At 37.0% G+C, this 25,089-nt stretch overlaps 1 protein-coding gene across 1 annotated transcript in view; it reads left to right on the top strand.

The window, feature by feature from the left end:
• Positions 1-25,089, top strand: part of STARD13 (StAR related lipid transfer domain containing 13) — a 570,036-nt gene that overhangs the window by 126,416 nt on the left and 418,531 nt on the right. Inside the window, exon 2 of the mRNA XM_017863117.1 lies at positions 15,475-15,609. Within this exon, the coding sequence (XP_017718606.1) occupies positions 15,580-15,609 (30 nt within the window). The 5' untranslated portion in view covers positions 15,475-15,579. The remainder of the gene's footprint in view (positions 1-15,474; positions 15,610-25,089) is intronic.

The raw sequence follows: 25,089 nt of genomic DNA, 5'->3' as shown, positions 1-25,089 counted from the left end.
TATTTCAAACTGGTTTTCAGACTTTGTTAGGTCTGGCCTATTTCAGGTCCATTCTTACTCTTGGGGGTGGTCCTTTCTGTGTCCCAGCTAAAAGCCGAGGTGTCAGGCCTTCCCTCTTTGGTGGGCCCTGAACTCCCATTTTTATTTTCTCAGTTCGTGGACTCCTGAAAGGAAGCTCTTCTCAGCTTCTCTGCTTCTTAGTTGCCATTATCTGTGTAACTTCTCAGCCTTTGAAACAACTTCCAAATTGTTGAATAAGGTAAGGGGAAAAAGTGAGTCAAATATGGGCAGACTTCTCTGCACCCTTCTTTGGGATCTTGCCCTCTCAAGATCCTTTTTGTATTTTACTCAGATTTCCCTAGTTCTTCACAGTTCAGAGGTGGGGTCTGTTTTTTTAAAAAATCCTCATAATCTGAGAGTCTTGATGATAATAAAGATAGGCTCTTTTTTCTGAACTAGTGTCACTAGTTTTTGTTTCTAAACATCAGAAACAACACAGAAGACATGGAAGTGACTTTCCGTCTTACTTGGAGGTGTTTGTGGGACCTCCTGGTGGTGATAGCCCCTTGACACAGATAGGTTCCTAGGCAATGCCCTAGTTCTCTTTAGAGTTGGCCTGACTCTGTCTTCTGTATGGGGAAGCACCCTCTGTTCCTTTTGCTGAGAGATCAGGATAGTTCTGTTTCCAGGCAAGCCAAACATGACTATGCTGTAGCTGTAAGTTCAGTCTGTCACCTTTGGTGCTCTTAAAATACAAGCATATGTTCTAGTCAGACAAGAAGAAATACATCTTTTCTTTTCTTTTCCTGTTTTTTTTTTTTTTTTTTTTTTTTTTTTTTGGTGCCAGTAAAGAAATACACACTTCCCAGCCCGAGAGTGGATTTGATTTTTTTACCATAATTTCAAGGAATGATTATAGAAAACCTTGCCCACAGGTGTGTGAGTGTACTGCAGAAAGATCGAATGATCAGAATTTAATCCAAGACCCCTCACTTTCTACATGGGTTTAATTGAGCAAGTTATTTAACTTTTCTGAGCCTCAGTTTCCCTAAAGTGTCAAATAAAATACCTACTTGCCAAGATTGGGTTTTTAAAAGTTTGTTTGTAAAATGTCTGATACATCATGGGTTCTTTATTGTTTTTAAAATTATACGAAAAACAGTTTTAACTTCAAGGGGCAATGATAGTCATAACTTGTCTGCATAGCAGCAGTATTTAGGAAGCCACAACATTTCCAGATTTCTGCTCATCACTTAGTTTGTTTTATTCAGTAAACATTGACTGGACTCCCACTAAGTGTTGAACGCTGCACTAGGATGCAAAACCAGTGAAACAATAACCTGTCTCACAGCTATGTAAACAACTTACTCATTTTATTGAAAGCCATGATCAGAAGAACTGTTCTGAAAGTTTTCTCATCTGTAGTGTTCAAGTCGTGGTATTTGCTCTCTTGCTGCTATTTAATGAATCCTGAAATTGTTTTTATAACCTAAAATAAAATTTTTACTATGATAAAATAACCTAAAAGAAAATCTGATTAAAAAGTTTATTTAATGTGAAATAAAATTTAATATAAAGCAGCTCTAATATGAATAGTAAGGGAATTTTGTTACTAACAAACCAATAGAACAATATAATGAGGCAGTTTCGCTAAGACTGTATGACAAAATGGAACCTGAACTCGGCTCCAGTGTATTAATATTTATTTAGTGTGACTTTTACAGAGATTGGAGGATAGGCTGTCATCAGACATCACAGGGAAGTTCTGTTTCATAAGCTGGCAGAAGCAATTTCTTCTTTCTTTAAAGAGGAAAAGCGCGTTTTATAGTTGCATGTCGTTAAAAGAGGTATCTACCAGGTTTTCCCTTTTAATCCTGCTTTTCAGATTGTGCTAGCCCAGAGAGAGTTGTAAACCCCTTGAATATAAGACATTGGCTTCAGTTTTTATTATGTCAACTCTCATATGCATTCCTAATGTTTATCTAATTTTTATCTTACCAAGAGAGCATAATCATGCAGTAAATATGGACTGAGTAATATTACAACATCTCAGATTCAGGAGACTCTCCCATGATAGGAAAATATATTTCAGAATCAAATACTCTTATTTCCTGAGCTTCATTTTCTTTATTATTTTTTATTCATTTTCATTTTCCTAACTTATAGAATAAACAAATGTAGCTTGGAACAGTTAAAAAGTTTCTTACAGTTATTGATGATAAAACAGTCCAAATTATGTTACACTAAATTTCATAAATTCCTGGCTTTAAAAACACATATGATGTAATGGCATGTTAAATAATGACCAATACTATTTAATTGTCTTATTTTCCATTTCTCTTTTGCTTCACCATCTTACCATTTTATCTTCCACCTTTGAATCAAGTACTCTTAACTGTATCACTGAGGATTAACAATCCTATATATTTAATTTATTTACATGCACACACAAAATGAAATGTCACATCTAGAGTGGCTTTCCTGTAACCCAGCTCTATTCATGTCCCCAAAATCACCGATGCTGTTATTCCAGATCATGATGAGGACTAGCTGGGGTGTTAAGTCTGACATCTGTGTGTTCTATAAGGGATCACTCAGTCCTCTTCCATTCCAATAACTTAAGTATAGATTTTTGGACTGTCATCTCGCCTTTTATAATGTGCTTAGATGGAATCAGTAAAACAAATGTGCCTTTTATTTCCCTGAATGGGGTTATTGTAAAGAAACAAGAAGCCATAAATAAGGGTGCAAATTTCCCTTTTATCCCCAAAACACAAATAGTCACATTTGAGGGCTAGAACATATTTACTTCAGCTTTTGTGATAAGAGAAAGAATGTAAGTTTTTTATGTTCAAAATAAAGTTGACCTTGGTGCAAAACAACCAATATGTTTTAAGAACTTTCTCCTCCTTTGAAGCAGGCCTTTGTTATATCTCTAATTAATATAATTAAGTTATTTTGAAAATCAAAATAATTAATTGATGTTTTTCTTTCTCATCTGTTCCTGGAAGTTGTATTTTTAAGTTACTAAAATACAATTTTATCTTTAATTGATTGCCTCTGATTCTCTGTGATAAAACTAAAATACAAAATATCTTTTACTTAATTGTATCGATCTGAAATTGTTATAGTTCAAGAATATTTGTATGTAACTCTTCTAAACTTCTTTGAAAGCATCAATATTAACTTTAAATGAAGACTTGGGGCTAAAATTTCCAGTGAGTGCTTTTTTCACTTTTGTTTTATTTTGGCTAGTCGTATTCAGATTTATGTAATGAAGAAAACCCATTTGGTTCTCCTTTTTTTTTTTTTTTTTTGAGACGGAGTTTCGCTCTTGTCACCCAGACTGGAGCACAATGGCGTGATCTCAGCTTTGTCTCCTGGGTTCTGCAGCCTCTGTCTCCTGGGTTCAAGCGATTCTCCAGCCTCAGCCTCCTGAGTAGCTGAGATTACAAGCACACACAACCACACCAGGCTAATTTTTGTATTTTTAATAGAGATGGGGTTTCACCATATTGGCCAGGCTGGTCTCGAACTCCTGACCTCAGGTGATCTGCCTGCCTTGGCCTCCCAAAGTGCTGGGATTACAGGCGTGAGCCACCGCACCCAACCCAGTTCTCCTTTTATTATGTCCAGAATTTGGACATAACATCTTCTTTCATCAAGAAAACGGTACATTTTTATTTGTTCTACTTTTCATCTTTGGGGTTAATGTTTCATTTGTCATGAATAGTTTGGATGGTAGATAACCACAACTTGACTAGTAAAAGGAAAATACGTTTTTATAAAATAATGTTAAAACAGGCACAATCCTTAATCTCATAGTGCTTACACTTGACACTTAAGAAGAAGGTAAATATATCCAAAGGCCACTGAAATGTTCTATAATAATTTTAATAGTGTTACCACAGTGTATTCTATATATAAAAATATATTAGAAAAGGTTCCTTTTCTCCTGCTTAATATTGTACATGATCACAAAATACATGTATGAAAAAACAGCCTGTGGTTTCAAATATCTTTAAAACAAGGATTACATGACTAAGTTAAATATTTGATAAACAAAAAACCTTTTTAAAAATGTTGAATTCCAATGTGTACCTGTTGAATTACATTTAAAACCAGACAGAAAATACACACTTCTTTCTGTCCTACTTCTTCAACTATTTTCCCTGTCTGGTGTACAACATTCTTAAACTGCTTAGAGGAAACTTGACACAGAGCAGTGCATCATCCAGTTCGTTCATGTGGCTGTCACTGAGCTTGAACACCATGCCAAATAAGATACTCTAAAAGTCTGATAACTCAAAATAATATAATTTGTAAAGGCCTAATATTTTATGGTAGGAGACTCTGGGACATAAAATAGACGTTCTATTGATGAGAAATCTGAGACTATAGAAAAAGCGAAAAGTACACCCAGTTAACAAAAAGAGTGATGTCAGGGTTGCTAATAGACTTTCCTTGCTTGCCCCAGAGCATTCCTATTGTGATATCATCACCCCACTTACCTCTATTTATTGATTAGTTGTCAGTTACTTTTGAAAAATCCTAAGCACAAAGTTCTGACCAATATTCTGATGAACATAAAGTAAGTATAAGAGATGTCCTTCCTTTCTAGGAACTTTGAGAGTAATTGAAGAAAAGAGGCACATTCATGTAATGGGAAACACTTTATGACGAAGTGTGCTGTGAGAGCAGAGAAGAGCATAATAACATTCAGCATTTGTTAAGAGCTGAACATGTGCCTAGAGCTTTATATCCAGTCTTCACAGTCATGATCAGGGTGGCTGGGGAAGTCTCCATGGAAGAGGTGTTCAGGTGTTTGAAAGTTTTATTGACACCAAATATGAGGAAATTGTAAGCAAAGGCTTTGGTTTAAATTTGCATGGGATCTTGCCATGTACTTCCTAGCCTTTTCAATTTATATAAGCATAAATCCACTTATTTACCAGATGTAATAACTTAATTGAATGTAAACAACTTGATAGGTGAACAACAACAAAAAAAGGAGCTTTGTTTTTTTCTTTCTGTTGTTCCTTCAAATATGTGCAAGGAATATTTCTTCTCTACTTTGAATGATTTCTCAGGTGGGTGCCATAGCATTTCCAATCATTTTAAAGTAAAACATCCTGTGGTTACCTTTTGGCACAAGAACAGTTTCATTTAAATATTCAGAACTTTCAGACCATTTATAATCATATAGCTTCATAATCTTACCTAATTGAAAGCTGCTTCCCACTGCTGAGGCTTGCTATGGGCAGAGAGGCCTATTCTCTTTTGCTTTCCTATCTTGCTCTATTGCTCCTTACCCAGTCTGCTACCTGCAGTGTCTCATCCACCAGGTTCTTACCAGGTAGAAAGGACTGGGGGAAAAGACCCAAGTTCACATGGTCACTACTCTTAACAATCTGGAACTGGCATTCTTGGGGCTTTGATTCCAAAAGTACGTCTTTATGTTCCTTTGTCTGGAATCTCCAGTGACACATTTCTCAGATTGGCCTTTTTCCCACCGGCCACTTAGGACTTCAGCCAACATTTAGCCATGGGCGACTGATACATTCGCCTCACCCAGGTTCTTTCTGTTGGGGTCCCATTGCCCCAGCCCCTTTGGAGAAATTTTCTTGGCTGCTTTCGTCACCTGGAAGGTGCCTATCTGGTCCACAAGAACCACTTGTACTTCATTGACCCAGTTTTGTGTGGAAATACAGTAATTGTCTTACAGGACCATTGCTGTGCTTTAGATTCCTCATGTCTGAATCAGACACCAGACAGGAATCAGATTAGTTCAGAATGACATGAGATACAAATAAACAATTGCTCGGAAGTACAACATTTTTACACCCATATGACATAAATTTCTCTCCTGTTTTCATGAAAGGCATTTTGTACACACACTATCCCAGGTATATTAATAGCATACAAGTAAAAGTCAAAGCATTACAACTTTGACAAAAATAAACAGAATGCTTTTAGACTTCAAGATAGAAAAATTTCTTACAAGCACAGCCATAAAAAAAGACAACTAAATCAAGGGACCAGAAGAAATGCTAAAATTATTATTCAAGAAGGAAAAAAGATTAAAAGTTACATATTGAAAGAGTTCACCATACACCTAAAAAGATCAACCCAGAATTATCAAGACATTCTACCACAATTAAGCGTTTTGATTTTTAAATATCCTTTGAATATTTAGAGGGGAAAAGAGCACATGTATAAGAGATTATAATTAGATAAACCAATTTTTTTCAATAGCAATACATTAGGCTAAAAGAAAATAAGGTAACATAATTAAGATTCTCAAGGGACAAAAAGTATGTACCAAGCATTTTGTGTCTGGAAAACTTACTTTCTAGCAAAAGGGCATGAGGACTCATGAGATCTTTCTGAAGAGCCTGCTAGAAAATGAGCTTCAGGTAACAGGTGAGCAGAGTGACAGCCTACAGACTTTGCTGAGCTGCAATAGAGACTTCATAGGAGAACTAAGAGTCAATGAAGGCTAAGAGGAAGAGAAAATAGTACATAATGCTAAAAAGATGGGGATAGAGGGGGGACAGCACATGCAAAACCTTTTATAGTGTTTTCAGTACTTCTGTTGGTGGTAGCATTAGGATTGTTATTTTGAGACTATTAAGTATATAATATGAGATAAAAAACAAATGAGTAATTATGGAATATTCTGATTCTGCCATAGTCTGTGTCCTTGAAAACCAAGATTCTCAGTTTAGAAGAAAAGAGATACATATGTAATAGGTTAGAGACTAAGTAAAAGTCCTGTAGTCTTACATTCAAACTAGAAGTATTGGATATGAACTCATGAGTTTTCTCTCTCTCACCACTTTCTTCTCTTCCTTTCTGTCTCTATGTCTATTGAAAACACCTAGAAACAATGACCAACCCAGTGGTAATGACTGTCCCTATTGTTTGGCTTGTGTTCTTGAAATAATTCCTTATTTAAAGAAACCAGGGCTTCTAGGAGAAACTTCTGTTTCTAGGCTTAAGGAAGGAAATGCATAAGATGAACCCAGAACAGCTTGTCATACCATGGCAAGGTAGCTATCAAACACTACCAGGGTCTCAGAAACCAAATTGACAAGGCACCCACTAGCTAAGGACAGAATAATTTGAATGTCATTCACAAGAATAATTACAGTGAATTGAAACTTGTCAAATATATTTAAATCCATGGTTCATAATGATACTTTTTAAAAAATAGTTGATCGCCTTTAGAGCATGAGTGTGTTAGTCTGTTTTCAACACTGCTGATAAAGACACACCCAAGACGACAATTTACAAAAGAAAAAGGTTTAATGGGCTCACAGTTCCATGGGTGGGGAGGCCTCACAATTATGGTGGAAGGTGAAAGGCACGTCTCACATGGCAGACAAGAGAAGAGAGCTTGTGCAGGGAAACTCCCCTTTATAAAACCATCAGATCTCATAAGACTTATTCACTATTATGGGAATAGTACAGGAAAGACCTGCCCTCATGATTCCATTACCTCCCACCCATTCCCTCCCACAACATGTGGAATTGTGGGAGCTACAATTCAAGATGAGATTTGCGTGGGGACACAGCCAAACCATATCAATAGGGAACCAATTCATTATCTTGAAAACTAATAAATAAAGTGAAAGGATGAAGTATTCTGGTTTCCTATATGAACTGTAACACTAGGTAGTCAAATAGTAAATGAGGGAAAATATCACTGTATAAACATATTCCAACTCATAGATGAAAAAAGAATTAACATATCACTGTGTTGCAGCCCCTAATGAATGAATACTTATAGGTATTTTGCATGACTAGCTGCTAATATCATTAAAAAGAAAGACAGCCAGACATTATATACCTCTTGATGGAAGCACACAACACTACCTATAGTCATGTCAAAGGGATTAAACTCAAATCTTAATTAGCTCCTGGTTTTCAGAAAAACGGAAGACAAGAACAAGTTGAAGTGTGCAATTGAACATGCAATTTGCAAAATTCAGATTGGGAAAACTCTTGGATTTTTCAACAGATAAACTATAACAAAAATAGGTTATAGATGAAAACACAAAAGACATCAAAAAATGTATAAAGGGGCAAGACTACACTTTAATGCCTAGGGATGCACATGAACACATAAAGATGCATCTCAGTGATAAACAATGAAAAATGCAAGGAAATAATTACTGTAAAAGCCAGAATAATGGTTACTTGTGGTGGGGGAAAAAGGGAATTGCAATTGGTATGGGATATTTGGAGCGGTTTGGGTCAGGGAGTTCTTGCACAGTTTGACTTCTTGATGTGGTGGTGGTTAAAAGGTTGTACACCTTACTTTATGAAGTCATGCATCTGTTTTGTGTGCTTTTCTGTGCTTTCCCTTTATTTCCTTTATTTCACAATAAAAATAAGATGTTGAAGAAGCATTCACCCAAAAAAAACCAAAACAAAAAAACACAAGTAGAGGCAAGGGAGAATTAAGTTCAAATTTAAAATGTTAGGATACCAGCAATTATGCATGTTAACTCTTTGATATTTATGTAGGCTCCTTATCTTTTCTAATTTTCACAATTGTAAAACACATCAATAAAAAAAATTTCACAGGGCTCCCATTACCTACAGCAGAATTTCAAACTCCTTAACATGTGGTTTCTTATCTGGGGCTCCCCATTTACCTTCTACAGATCATTTGCTGCCAGTACCCCCTAGGCACCATCAGATGGACTCAGATAAAATCCTCACTATTCTTTGAGCATGCTGTATTCTTTTTGTGCTTTCATGCCTTTGGGATTCCCATCCCCTGAAATACCGCTATTCTTCCTGCTAAATTTAGTTTAAAGGTTACAAACTCTATGAACACTTCCTTTTCCCCTAGGCAGAATTATTTGCTTTTTTGTCTGTTTTCCCATATCATTTTGTACATACTTTGGCTTAAATCCTTTTGATAGATCTGTCTATATGACCCTTTCTCCTTAGTTTAGAAGTCTTTAGGAAAATATGTTATATTTATTTTTACTTCCTCAGTCCTGGGACAACACTTGGCATATGAATGAATGAATGAATGGCTGACTGGGTGAATGAATAAATGAATGAATGAGAAGAGACAGGAATTGAGGGCTCCAAAGATATACTTTGTTGTAACACGATTGGGTTCAGGAACAAGATGCAGGTTTCTAAATCAACTATGTACTAGTGAAAAATAAAGGCATGAAACTATAAAAACTTGTTCCATATGTAATTTTTAAGTAGAACTGGACATCAACATGACCCTTCTGTGTTCTCACATCTCATGCTTTATTCTGTTAGTTTCTGTGCATCTTCAACAGATCACATCGTGGGATTTGGAAGAGATATTTGGGTTATTCAATCAACATGGCACTAACTTTCTTCTTAGTCTGTTATGTTCGGTCCCTGGTTCCTTTTTCTGCAGTATTCAACCCATCAGAAAGAGCATAGTCATGGCTCTCATAAAGTGTATAACAGTTAGATCTCTGGCTTCCTGAAGCCCTGTCAATATCTTGTGTAAAATATGACCCAAAAAATAAAACAGGAAGTAATAAAACCCTATGAATAAATCCTATTAGTATCCCCATTTATTCCAATGAGATGGCAGAGGCATTGGGAGGTTAAGTAATTGGCTGAAGTCACAAGTTACCCTGTTTACATGAAATTTTGGCAAAAATTAGAATGATAATTTTATTACTGGCTTCCTGTACAGTAAGCAGAGGAATCATAATGTGAACTTAGCAGCCCCCTTTCACTACAGTAAATATAAGCACTAAAGAGATGATTGTTACTGTGACGAGAAAGAGAAATCTTGTGACCAGCACTAAGAAGTGTGAAAAACGGGAAGGCCTCTTATTTCTCAGATGTGGAATCAGTGGTGTCTTTCTTGCTAATTTAGCAGGAGAAATAAATTAGTCTCAGTTATAGGAAGATCTGAGATTAGAAACATTTTTAAAGATAAGTTCAATACAAATTATGTTAGCTCAGGGCTGGGTGTGGTGACTCATGCCTGTAAACCCAGGACTTTAGGAGGCTAAGACAAGAGATCCCTTGAGGCCAGGCGTTTGAGATCAGCCTGTGTAACACAGCAAGACCTCATCTCTACAAACATAAAGAAAAAAGTTGGCCAGTCACGGTGGCACGCCCTATGGTCTCAGCTACTTGGGAGACTGAAGCTGGAGGATAGCTTGAGCCCAGGAGTTTGAGGTTGCAGTGAGCTATGATTGTGTCACTGTACTCCAGCGTGGGTGACAGAGTTGACCATATCTCAAAAAAAAAAAAAGTATATATATACACGCACACGCACACGCCTCTACTCGTGTGTGTATATATATACATATATATACACACACACACGGATATGGATATGGATATTGTGTGTATATATATATAATATTAGCTTAGCTGGGGAAAACTTTGATATGTGTTTAAACATCATGTTTTGAATGTTCTCTGGAGGTTCATTACACAAACTTCTTTTTTGAGATATAGGACAAATCTACTATCTGAAGAATAAATATCAAAGGCAACTTTCAGTCTATGCTAGGCTCTGACATTCAGCCAATTTCATTTATATTTGGAACCAAAAACTAATTTTACATTACTTATGGCTTTTGGATATTAATGGTCAGTTAATGGATTATTAGTAGTATTCCAAATGTTTTAAAATATGGATATTTATAAATGTGCTTTCCTCTAGAAAATTAAACATGATGGTCTTTAGTTTTCATATCATCTGAGTAAGATTCTTCTTTGCAAATCAGGAAATTTTAAAATGGCATGCTATAATTTTAAATATTATATAAAATTAAAATTTGTATAATTATTTCAGAAATGTCCTAGAATTTTTTAAACAAAGGGATTACCTATCTGTATTTTAATTTTTTTCTTTTATTCTGAAAAAACAGGATGAATAAAGGAATCAACTCTTTATTTCTCCTGGCTTGGACAGTCTACCACCTGATTCTTTGCTGTATTTGCATCCATATGAATATCTTAACTCAGAAATTTTTTCCTAAGTTCTCTTTATATGAAATTTGGGCAAAGATTAGGAAGAGAACTTTATTATTGGTTTTCTGTAATTCATAATTGATTTCCTTTCATTGCTCAATTATATATAGTAGAAACTATTCAGTGATGTTTATTACATCAGTAAAGTTGACTGTAGTAGACTATTACCTATTCATAGCAACCTTACAGAATGACTATAAGGATAGCATCTAAAAAAATTTGTTTTTTTTGTGAGGGAAGGGGTCTGGAAAAGGAACAAAGGAAGAGATATTGTTTGAGTAATATATGAACTACAAAAAGTAAGTAATGGATAAAGACCCATGGAAAAAAAGTTTGAAAAATCAGGGATTATATTCCAAGAAGCAATGAAATTTGACAGAAAATTCTCGTTCACTTATTTTGCAGTCCAAAGATATTAAATTAAACCCTTAAAACTATGTATTTAAAATAATATAGAAGAAGCTAAAATATAAAAGAAAAATTCTAAGGAACAAAACTTAATAAAATATTTTTCTAGCTGTGTCACTTTTTTGTCAAAGAAGAAAGCAGTTCTCTTTTTTTGATTACTGGGGCTCCCCATTTGTAATTGTTCTAAAAACACCACTTCAAACCACTGTCATTATTTAAAATTCACATCACATGATCCTCAGGACAGCTCAGAGACACAGGAAGTATTGTCTTCCCTTTCTCTATCTTTACATTTTCATTATTCTTTTATCAATTTACCTGTCATGTATTAACATAGTAATAGCTAATATTAACTCATCGCTTAGTATGTGCCAGACACTTTTAAAAGTACTTTACCCTTATAAACTCCTTACAGTCCAGAGAGTGCAAAGCATTACCACTTCTAGTTTTACAGAAGAGGGAACTTAGGTACAGAGAGAAAAAGTAACTAGTCTGTAGTCTGTAGCTTAAGTGTCAGAGCCTGGCTTTGAACCCAGAGCTCTAGCTCCACAGCTGGCATTCCTAACTACGTTTTTGCTCTCTTGGTATGGTGGCTATAAAAGTCAACTAAAACTTATGGTCCTACGGAAGAAGCACGCAGTGAAAGCCATGGAAATAAGAAATTTGGACTTCATTTAACAAATATATATTGAGTGTTCACCCTGTTTCAGTTACTGTGCTAAGTGCTTAGCTACATATTACAAATATAACTTATTTGTAAGGATTCATAGCTTCCATATTTAGTTTATGAAACTAATACCTTCTTGATAGAAAAATTAACGGAGGACATAAATGAATGTGGCTGCAGAAATACCAAAGAAAACACCAGCTAACCAAATTCAATAGAATTGAAAGGAATTGCATGTCACATCCAAGCACAGTTGATCTCAAAAGGATAAGGATGGTTTAATAATTGTAATAATTATTGCCAGGCACTGTGGCTCACACCTGTAATCCCAGCACTTTGGGAGGCCGAAGTGGGTGGATCACCTGAGGTCGGGAGTTTGAGATCAGGCTCACCAACATGGAGAGACCTCATCTCTACTAAAAATACAAAATTAGCCAGGCATGGTGGCACATACCTGTAATCCCTGCTTTCAGGAGGCTGAGGCAGGAGAATTGCTTGAACCCAGGAGGCAGAGGTTGTAGTAAGCTGAGATCACGCCATTGTACTCCAGCCTGGTCGACAAGAGTCAAACTCCGTCTCAAAAAAATATTTATATATATACACATATATATATAAGGTGCCTTAACATGCATTTAATAAGTGCTGTGAGGGGTTGTGTCTGCACCACGAGAGCTCTAGAAAGCTTGCAGGTCGTAGCAGTCAAGTCCTTCCTGCAGATGCAATTTCATTTTCCAGTCTCCACAGGTATCCATCATCTACAAGGTTAATAGGATCCCAAGCCCATTAACCAGCTGAACAAGGGTCTACTATGGAACCCACCCTTACTGGGAGTTAGACAGTCTTCTCCCTCATGGAAGTAGAGCTGGGCCAGTATATAAAGAGAAATATGATGGAGTAGAGAAATCACTGAGAAGAATCAAGAGATGTTAGCTCTCATTTGCTGTGTGATTCTAGTCAATTTATCCTCTTTAGGAATTATTTTATAAAATTAGACTGACATAACTCACCTCACAATGTTGCTGGGAAGAAAAAAAGTTTAGTAATATACATGAAGGTATCATACACAGGATCTCAAGTTAATATCTTTTCATTGAATGTTAGGTTTTCATGAATAAGATACAGTCCCTAACTTCCCAAAGAAAAGGCGGACAATCCCTGAGCTGCTGTACTGTGACAACAGCAACAAGAGCCATACTTATGGGACTTTCATGTAGTACAGGACAACCTACTGAACTAGGTACCAATATCGCCCTCATTTTACAAATGAGACCACAGCAGGTGTTCCTTTAGGCACCTATCAAACTGTGTCTACACCAGCTGGCAGAAATAGGCATTAGTAGTAATCACAAGAGTGCAGTACTAATTAGGTAATCCAACGGCCAACTCCTAATCGTCAACTCTCCTGGCTGCCCGTTCAAGGTAGTCTCATTTGTTGCTATTTTTTTCTCAAATCTAAGAACTTTCATACCTTTTAAAGTCGTTGCGTACTTGAAATAAGACATGGCCCCATTAGCTTCCTCATGGTGTTTTCTCAAGGGCTGGCGTGTGTATATACTCTTTAATATCCTTCAGAGTCTTTCCTGATACATTTTTGAGCTAGGAAATTTCTATAAAAGAGAAAAATTGGGACATTCTTTCAAAAAGAGGTAAATATATAAAGTACACAGCAGTAACTATCAGAAAATATTAGCTACTGTAATCATCACCATCTTATTATCATAAGCAAGAGAAACATAATTTTTAAACAGCACATTTAAAAATTCTCATCAGACTTGGCATACTCCTGCGTACTCACATTCTGGCAGATGCCAAATCTGCCAGGCACAAGGAAGTGTTGAATAAATGTCAAAACGTATTGTTTTACAGGTGAATTAAGATTTGAGGAAATTGGGTCCAGTGTTAGGTAGCTAGTATTTGGCAGTGCTAGATTCATGTATAAGTCGGTTTATTGTAGATTCCCCCTCCCACCAAAACAACCTCTGATAATCTATGAGTAAAATTAGTTAAATAAAAGATTTACATCTCCAGCCTTTCCTGCTTCTGCAGATCTGATACTTTCTCCAGACAGAATATGCCAAGACAGAACATTGCAATAGAAGCTTCTAGATAACTTGGACATAGAGAGATGCAGAAGACTTCCAAGCAATGGGAGGAATTAGTAAAGACAAACTTATTACTTCAGTTGGATAGAAATTTATCCAACTTTCTTGAAAAGAACTTTTACTGTATTTAGAAACTTTAGGATTCTCTTCATACTAATATATTAATACTTAAAATAATTTTATTGCATAGTTAACCTTCAGAAATATCATCTTATAAATTGTTCTCTACTATTACAACATATGGTCTGAAATCATAAGGCTTAAAAGACTATTGTGGCTCTATGGACATAATTTTATTATTTCAATTTTTCAATATTTATTATTTCAATTTTAAAAACACATTTGGAGGCAGGCAGGGTGACTCACTCCTATAATTTCAGTGCTTTGGGAGGCCAAAGCAGGAGAATTACTTGAGGCCAGGAGTTCAAGACCAGCCTGGTCGACATAGCGAGATCCTGTCTCTACAAAAACTAAAAGAATTTAGCCAGGTGTAGTGGCAAGTGCCTGTAATCCCAGCTACTGGGGAGGCTGAAGCAGGAGGATTGCTTTAACCTGGGAATTTAAGGCTTCAGTGAGCTATGATCACGCCATTGCACTCCAGCCTGGGTGACAGAGCGAGATCCTGTCTCTAAGAAAATAATGATGAAATAAAACTAAACTAAAATAAAACACCTTTGGTGATTAAAGGATAGAAAATTTTGATTAGGCAGAAGGAATAAATTCAGGAGATGTACTGCACAACATGGTGACTACAATCAATACTAATATACTGCATACTTGAAAATTGCCAAGAGTAGATTTTAAGTGCTCTCACCACACACACAAAAATAAGTATTTGAGGTCATGCATATGTTAATTAGCTTGATTTAACCATTTTACAATGTATACATATTTTAAAACATCTTATTGTACATCATAAATATATGCAATTTTAATTTGTCAATTAAAAATAAATGATTATAATAAATACATAAAATACCTCTGGTTTTGTTTTAAAGTTTTAGAAAATGCCAATATAGTTCTATATTTTATCTTGATAGTTTACAATCACTTTTAGTTTATAAACTTACATTGTCAAGCCCTTAGGCTTTACTGAGACTGATCTCACTAACCAAAATGTCTTTGGAAAATTATTAATATTTAAGAATATTCTTACATTTTATGTCAATTTTCAAAATGGTTGTAGTTGAAAAAAATTTTTTATTGATGTAAGTCGTTAATTTACTTGAACTATTGCCTAAGGATAGTCCTTTATACATGAAAAAAAAACCTCTTAAAAAAATTTTTTTACAGGATTCTATAAACCTGGAGAGTAATCCTAAGAAAAATCATCAGAAGAAAGGAATTTGTAGAACTAAAACTGCAAACATCCAGAATCTTGATGGTGTGCCAAGCCAAATGTCAACTGGAACTCAACCAAAAACTAAAGTAAGTTTTAGTTTTCTTACATATGCCCCTGGTGTGAGTGTCCTGCTCTGTTCATACAGTGTAATTCACCAAGGTAAAAACAGCACCATGTTCACAAATTACCTATTTTTCTTGTTTGTTTTTTCAAACTTAACATTAGCGTAAACTAGTGTTTCACTGCAACAGGAGAAAATTTGTAATGAGAACATATATAGTTGTTAATATTTATAAAATTACAAAAAAAAAAAGCTTTTGCTGAAGGTAAAACGGTTAGTCCATTGTAATCATGCCAGTGGATTGTACACACTTCAATTCATCTCTTCATTTTTAGTAAAAGTTTACGCTGCAAATGCAAATTTCCTTGAACTATGTTTAAAAAGTCTCCCTGTTGGGTTAGTCTGTCTCCCACTGTTCAGAGATCCAGAGAAGAGGCCTAAGAGTGGGAATCACATCTAGAAAACATTAGCTACTAACATTCAATCCATTTTGTTTAGAAAATTCCCTTTGTTCTACCAAGCTGAAAATAATATAGAGCTTTGTTGTTGTTGCTGCTGCATTTTGAGGTATAGTTTTAATGAAGAAAAAGTTGACCAACCTTTCCTATAGACATTTTACAACTTTTCATTATATTTATAACTTTTTTGAATCTTTTAAATTTTTTTTCACTTTTAAAATTGAATCTGAAAGTAGACCTTCATAAGTCCTGACCAGTGTTAGATATAGAAGGATTTTTAAGTAATAATTTGCAAGATTGTATACAGTTGCTTATAGTTCTTGATTTTATGATGCCTTGCCTGCTTTACAATGGAAAAAAGTAGTAATAGGGCCGGGCACAGTGGCTCACGCCTGTAATCCCAGGACAGTGGGAGGCTGAGGCGGGCAGATCACGAGGTCAGAAGATCAAGACCATCCTGGCTAACGCAGTGAAACCCCGTCTCTACTAAAATACAAAATTTGCCGGGCGTGGTGGCGGGCACCTGTAGTCCCAGCTACTCGGGAGGCTGAGGCAGGAGAATGGCGTGAACCCAGGAGGCAGAGCTTGCAGTGAGCTGAGATTGTGCCACTGCACTCCAGCCTGGGTGACAGAGCAAGACTCCATCTCAAAAAAAAAAAAAAAAAAAGGAATAATAATTTTACGAATAAATATGAAAGCCAAACATCATGTGTCATCCTGACAGTAAACAAGAGAAACTTTTAAAATTGCCTAGAAAGGGATAATTTAAGAAATTACTCAGCAAGATATGGGCAGGGTTAAGGTAAATCAACAATTCTAAAGTGTTGGTGACTCAGCAAGATCTTTGACCTTCACAGAGAAATACAGCCACAGCCAAACTTCTGCCTGCAGGGAAGAGGCTCAGGGAATAAATACCCAGTTTCTTCCTCTTCCCATCTTCTAATCTCCTCCTGGGACCTCCTGCTGGCTGAACCCATAGAGAAGTCAGGAGGAAAGGAGCTCAGCTGATCCATTCTTTAGAAACTGTGCCCCACAGGAAAAGGTGGAAAAAAGCAGAGAGTAGTTTCAGATGGTCAAATGGAAAATATTCAGCACACGTGAAAATAAAATAACATTGTTAACTGCCGTGATTGAACATGGAATATGTTCCATGCACAATGCTAAGCTCTTCATGCACATTGCCTATTTCATCCTTACAACAGCCCTACAAGGCATGACTACCTTAATTTTCTAGAGAAGAAACCTGATCTTCACAACATGGCAAAGTTACCCAGGTAGCTATTCATGTCATGCTGAATTTACAAATGAGAAGACCAAGGCCTAGCAAAGGTAGGTGACTTGCCCAAGGAGGCAAAACCAGTACTCAAGTCCGGGTCTTCATGCTGTCTGTCACTACCGATACACAAGGGAGCTTTTGTAATGCCTTTATAAAAAGGTAATGCATACTACCAAGTGAAATAAGGCTACATACTGTATAATTTCAACTATTAATACATGAAAAAGGCAAAATTAAGAAGACAGTAAAAAATCCGCGGGTGCTGGTGTTAGGTGGAAAGAAGGAGAAATAGGCAGAACATGGAAGATTTTGGGGGGAATGAAACTACTATGTATGATACTATAATGGTGAATACATGTCATTCTATATTTGTCAAAATGAATTACAATAGAATATACAACACCAACAGTGAGCCCTACTGTACACTATGGGCTTTGTTAATAATGATGCGTCAGTGGAGGGTCATCATTTGTAACAAATGTACCACTCCAGAGTACAATGGGCCATGTTGATGATGGGGGTGCTGTGCATGTGTGGAGCAGGTGCCATATGGGAAATGTATGTACCATGCTCTTAATTTTGCTGTGAACCTAAAACTGCTCTAAAAAGTGAAGTTTATTTTTTAAAAGCATTGCTTTCAATTAAAAAAAGAAAAAAATAGCACATCTTAATTATATTTACTGTCATCCACATTTTGTTTCTTTTTGGTAAAGAATGCCTGATAAATAGTATTAAACTTCTACACAAGACTTCCTAGTTGGAACATTCCTCAGCCCAAGAAGAAAGTATTTATTAGATATTTATTGATTTTCTTAAAAATTAACAATGAAAGTTAGAAAGGAGAAAGCCATTATCTTTAGTTTAATGCTGTAATTCATTGCCTATTGCCTCTGAAGGGAACGTAATTTATTCAAGAGGCATTTGGGACTTGCCTGAGCTGCTTTCCTAAGAGTATTTTTTTCTTTCATCTTGTTTCTTTGTTTTTATAGTAAGCTCTTAATTATCCTTCGGCAGATAATTTATTTCCAAATTAGCTCATTCGTGATAGGGACAGAATAACTTTGTAAATTATTGTGTAAAAAAATAGGGAATATTTAATTTTCTGGTCCATTCACAAAATCATAATCTGTCAATTCTTAGTGGCACAGAGAGTGGAGAGGAGAAATATATATCCTCAGGTGTTAATACTGACATCTACCTATCCTGTGAACATCTTTTTCTATTATCTGCTTTCACTACCACTATCACAGGCATTCCTTCCAAGATGGCAACTTGTAAACAGGCAGTGTGTAAGCTGGGGCCCATGTGGCAGAGGAACCCATTTGATGCTGTTCTAGCTGTGAGTCTTTAAGGAGATGGACAATAGATTGTTTCCCTTGCTGTTTTCCTATTCTAGAGAACAACTTCTAAAGAGTCAACTCACTTCTAATTCTTTCAACTATCATGAACTCAGAAGCTCCCACAGAGAACACTTGCCGCTGGCTGAATTTCTGTCAAGATAGAAAACAAATTCTTCAATACAGTGTACCTTCATTTATCTGACATTATTTTCTTAGTTTTGCGCATAACCCTGTTTCAGCCATAAATTACCTGATGTGTAAAATTCACTGCCCTGTAGAACATGTCTGAGGAACACATGCTCATTTCTGAATCTAGGCCTGACTGCCAAACAAGTGACTCTCTGTTCCTGGCAAATACTGAGGGCATAGGCTCTCCCAGGTCGAGTCAGTGTTCCCATGGGGCTAGGAATGTGCGTTGGTTGGAGATGAGACGGGTAGGTGATGGGTCCTGAGTAATGCTTATCTATCCTTTAGAGGCTACCTGTGTTCAGTGAACTTCCTAGACTCTAATTAGAGAAACTAAGTAAGACTGAAGGAATATCTGGAGGCTTTGTAAGAGTTGAGACAGTGCAGGGGCTAGAGATTTGGCAGATGAGCCTGTCCTTTAGCTGGAAAAGAGGTAGCTATGGAAATACGGGAGAAGAGAAGCCTCCGGTGGTGGGGGCGTGGGCGGTCTCCTGCCTCATGTTGCTTCTTCCTCTCCATTATTTCCTGCATGACAATCACATGGATCCCTGCTTGGGATGCACAGTGGGGAAGTTCCAAGGATTTTTGTAGGAACAAAGGGATCAGAAGTGTATGTGAAGCAAATCCTCAGGGCAGCAGCTGTGGGGAAGGCAGAATGACTTTGACCACCAGGCTGAGGCAGCACTACCCGAGGGGCAAACTGAATGTACACAGTGGTCCAGCAGATGGAAGACAGACTGGCCATTATTGTTTGAAAAGAAAAGTAACATCTTGGAGAATAAAACACAGTACTTTATACTGTTTTTATGATTAAATTATGATGAACTATTCTAGGCTATTTAGGTCCTTACGTCTTCTGCAGCTTTGGGGACTATTTGCCAGAACTAATACCTACTAAGCCATGTCTGTGTAAAACAGCATCTGTCTCAGGAACACAGCCCAGTTGTGTGGGTGAAAATATGCAGTCACAACTGCATGTGGTCACTGCATTCTTTAGGCCCTGACTAGATATATCCACCCATGAAATCACCCCAGCTACCAGCCAGACATATTTCTCCTCTGAATTATTAAAGAAGTACTTTTAAACATGGCATTTCTGAAAAATTCAAGGCTTTCATTCTGGTTTGTTTTATAGCCTTTACTGATCACACGTTTCCTTTGTCTTGAATGGATAGCAGCATTGACTCTTGTAATAAATTCTCCACTCTGCAGACCTGGGCAGCCCACACCTGTGCCAGAAGTTATGCACCAGATGGCAACTGAAAATGATTGGATATCTATGAGAAGAGGATATTTAGAGAAAATACACATTTACAAGTAAAGCAAGATATACATTTTGCAGTGCTCTAAAAACACATTTGAACAAGTTGGCCTGCAAATATTTATGGAGTGCCTTCTCTGTGTAGTCCTTCAAGAATTGCTGTTTTTGTGTTGAGTTGGCTCTATGCAGGGTTTGGAAATATTACAAATACCTCATCTCTTACAAAAAGATGGGAGAAATAATGATTTCCTAATGTTTCAAGGTCTCTCCACTGTGGATTTTCTGTGTTATGAAGTTGAAACAGAGATTAAGGGATTAACTATCTATGATGTTTTCTGTGGCATTTTAAGTTGTTCATTGCTTATAAAATTATTTAACAACACTTGTTAAAGCACTTCAAGATAGGTATAGGAATCACAGTAAGGAGATTTTGCAGTGGGGAAGAGATTGGGTTCAACTCTAAATGCAGCATGAGCAAGTTGGAATTTATAGCCAAGGAGGAGGGTGGAGGCCAGTGGATAAAAAAAAATTACCAGCTGGGCGTACACCTGTAATCTCAGCACTTGGGAGGCTGAGGTGGGTGGATCACTTGAGGTCAGGAGTTCAAGACCAGCCTGACCAACATGGTGAAACTCCATCTTTTAAAAAAAAAAAAGAAAAGGAAAGAAAAAAGGAAGGAAGGAAAGAAGGGAGGAAAAAGGAAAAAAATTACCAAGAGGAAATAGCATCAACAGGAGTGGGAGTCTGCCTAAACCCACCTAAGAGGATTCTTGCTGAAGACAGGGCAGGGTAATCAGACATCATCACCTGGGGGCTGGTGATACATGATGAACCTCATCAGATATTGAGGGGCATCAGGTATGCAGGCTTGTTCGGGTGACTTAGCAGGGTTCTTGCTAAAGTGCTCAGATGGGCCTAGGAGAAGGTTTAGATGTTTGGTTAAGTAGAGAATCTTTGTCATCATGTGCCTTGACATTACATGACTCATGGAAGACAGGACCCATTGGAATGGCTTAGCTCATGGGCAGGAGGATCTGACCAGGTGGTAGAAATAGATTTGGTTCATACACAAATAGCAGGGTCCTACAGACTTTAAATATCCAGAAAAGTCTCTATCAAGATATGCAAAGTGCAGAAGTGTCTGTGAATTTTGGCCATAAATATCAGCATCTTGAAGTTCAGGTTCTTTAGTGATTACACAGCTGTTCCTGGAGAGTGAGTGTGACAGGTGAGTTAGCAAACTCTGCCACTTGCCTCTACTCAGCACTATCACCTTCCCCACCCTCCCCAAACAGCTGTCACCTCTTGGGAAATTGCCTTCTCCATGGTTGAGACTACAGGATCGTAAATTGGTGTCCCACCTCACCTTCCACATTGGCGTAACAAAAATGAGGTCTCCTGAATCTTTTTAGTTTTCAAGTCATTTTGCTGGAGAAAACTTGAGAAGCAGTTTGGCACAGCTTTTTGAGCTGCTAAAATGTTATCTTGATGGATTTCAGGAGTAGCCACAGGTAGACGGCTTTGTAACCCTTCATGTTGAAATTAGATTACTGTCCTTACTGCTGAGGAAGACAAGCAGTGAGTCCAAAGCAGAAGGGCAGTTCGATGGATAAATTTATACTTTAACACTCTCAGAAGTATCTGCATTTTTAAAAGATCCTCTCTTAGCTCAAATAAATCTGGGATGGGGGTAATTTTGGCAGTGTAACAGTGAAATAAAAGCAAACCAAGTAATGCACAAGAAGCTGGTTCAGAAACAGGCACAACACAGGTCAACTAGCCCTGTCTAGAACTCTGTGCTCCTGGAGGTTGTTTCTGCTTTTTCAGAGCCTTTTTTTCCTGCCCCCAACTTCTAGTCTCATTGATTCTCTAAAAGCTTCAAGATTGTTGTTGTTGTTTGTTGTTGTTGTTGTTGTTTTTAAATAATGAGTCCCAGAAGCAGATGTAGAGGATGGAGAAAGAGTGCGGCAGGGAGTAGCCAGTAGGTAGACAGGACACAGAGACAGGGCAGGCGGTGCTCTGTACAGTCTGGTTATTGTGAGGCAGGTTTGTATACATCATGGATTGACAATGGTTTGTTATAAATGTGTCTGTGTATGGATTTATTTGTCCGAAAAATATCAGAAGTGTAAAAAGAATGGCAAAGCACAATTGAGAGAGTAAGTCCAGCTGTTGATGGCAAACGCTTGGAAAATATCCAGCCCCGTTGCTCCCTTGGGCTGGATTGATACTGCCTATGAACTTCCTTCAAGAAAAACACAACCGGTTTGGCCATCCATTTTTATAAACTCCACATTGTTGGAGGAACCTTTATGCATTCCCTTGAATATCAGGATTAAATTTGTTTCACTCCATGTAGAACTGTCTTACTGAATGTAATTTTTCCAGAAAGTCAATTCTGCCTTCAGGGCAAGTAGGAACATCTGTGAATATTCTGCCCCTGTTCTGCCAACTTTGGTTTAAGTCTTCAGACATCATTTTAGGAATAAGGAAAACAATTTTTAAAAATTTCTAATGGAATAACTTCAGTACCAGCATACTTGCTATATGAGTAGCATCAAGTTCTTACATCTCTCCTCCAACAAATGAGGGCCAGGGAACTCTTCTTTGGTTGAGGTAGAGGTAGGCAAAAGGAATTGGGTTTTAGCTGTTCAGTGGTGATGTTAATGCACATGGGACAAAAAAAGAGGGCAGGATGAGCTTGAATAGGGTGGGAGGAGCATTGTGATGAAGACCTAGGATGCAAAGTTGAAAGCTCAGCATTGCCCATCAAACTGAGCCCCATAGGTAATTGAAAATATTTTAGCAGCCACTTAAAAAAAAGTAAAAGGAACAGGTATAATTAATTTTAATAGTATATTTTATTGAAAACAGTATATCCTAAATCTTACCATTTTTGACATGTAATCAGCACACAAAAATTACTAACATATTACTTTTTTTCTTCTTCCTTTTTTTTTTTTTTTTTTTTTGAGACAAGGTCTTGCTCTGTTGCGCAGGCTGGAGTACGGTGTTGCAATCACAGCTCACTACAACCTTGAACTGCTGGGCTCAAGTGATCCTTGCCCCTCAGCCTCCCAAAGTGCTGGGATTACAGGCATGAGGCACCATGCCTGGCCCAATACATAACTTTCTTGGGGGGGTTCTAAGTCCTCAAAATCTGATTTGTATTTTACACTTATGGCACATCTCAATTTGGACTAGCCACATCCCAAGAGCTCAGGAGGCATTTGTGGGCCGTGGACAGAGAAGCTCTCGGTGGTAATCCAAGAGGAAGGACTTTATGATGACCAAAGCCATTTGTTATTTTTTAACCAATAAATAGATAATCTTGCAGAATTTAAGTCAGAGAGCATTAAAAAGAATAATGAGAAAAAATTAAGCAAATTAACTTTGGATATGGAATCCCAAGAAATAGCCTGGCAAAGGAAGATTTATTTGACCAGGATAGAGTTTACTTAGTAGGCTTCAGGTGCATGTAAGGGGATACGTTTTGTTACTCTGAATTAAAATATGATGGTGGAATTCATTAAAAAATGTTCTCAGTATTCTTAAGGTAAGTAAGAAAAACAGCTGAAACTGATATGCTTAATTACTGCCCTGGGTTTCAGTAATAACCCAACTATATATGAAATTTCAACTATATATGAAATTATGTATAATTCATTATATTATGAATTATAATGAATTCTAGATGATTAATATATATTATGACATAAATATATACATTCATATATATGAATTATATATACATTATATAGTATATATACATTATATATCACTTATGAGAGTGTTATATATACAAAGTTAACATATATGTGTGTGTGTATATATATGTGTATATATAGATATAAAAAGTGCTTTGCTAAGAGTGAAAGTCATATGCATACCTGGGTTACTGTCATTGGCTAACGAAAGGCTATACTGTGGAGATGAGCTATCAGATAAAATCCATCATCACAGAGCATTGCTAATTGTCAGTAACTTGAGAATTAGTGGAGATGAGGAAGGGCTGTCTGTCAGGAGCATCTTAGATTTGTTTTATCAAAACATTTACTACCCATCTCTACAGCCTTCAGCCCATTACTCTCATTATGTATTTAGTGTGAGGACATGTACTGCTCAATAATTAGTTTTTTCCCTCACCGTGGGCTTTCAGTGGCTTCATAAAAGTGATAAATGGTTCTTCTTGGACACGCAAAATAAAGATTGGCAAGCAATTTAAAGTTAAGATTTCCCAGTAGAACCATCACTACCAACAAGCTCATACACTGACTCTTCTATATTCTGAGAAATGTTAAAATAAGGCCAAGATTTTTATGGTCCCCACTTTCTAATGCCCCAAAGGCTTTCCTGTCCTTCATTTCTCCTGTGCCGGCTATCTCTGCACTTTCCCTGTTGTGTCTCCTTGGAGGACGCAGACAACGCGGTTGCTCCTAAAATCAGTCATTTCAAGAGGCTCTAGGTTTTGCTGAGACAATTGTTTATGTGAGAAAAAATTACTTTCTTGGGAAATGGCTTAGGAAGACACAAAAACATTTTTACACCAGAAGACAGTTGAATTATTTGGCAGCATATCTTGTAAATCGGTGCACTCAGAACCTTTTATAAATAGCCTGCTCTGCAATACTCCATGTAATTATAATAATAACTCTTCATTAAAGTAAAGGGTTTTCTCCCACATCTGAGCTTTACTACAACCTTGTGAGGGCATTTGAAAGATTCCACTTTTTTGATATAGGAACTGAAGCCAGAACGTTTGAACAATTTGGCCAAGGTCACGCAGCTGATATTTAACACATCCAGCATCTACTACTTTGGCCTTTACATCACCTCCTCTTCTACATCTTTGTAAGTGGTATTTTCCAGGCCACATCACCTGGAAGCAGTAATTGTAAAACCACACACTTTCCAAGGCTCCACTCCCATTTATTCAAACTCCATCTACAATTTCTGCCCACCAGTTCTAGAAGCCTTGGTCTCT

Source organism: Rhinopithecus bieti, unplaced genomic scaffold (assembly GCF_001698545.2).
Source record: "Rhinopithecus bieti isolate Rb0 unplaced genomic scaffold, ASM169854v2 scaffold_65226, whole genome shotgun sequence".
In the NCBI taxonomy this organism is placed as follows: domain Eukaryota; kingdom Metazoa; phylum Chordata; class Mammalia; order Primates; family Cercopithecidae; genus Rhinopithecus; species Rhinopithecus bieti.
This window is presented reverse-complemented; position numbering and strand designations above follow the sequence as displayed.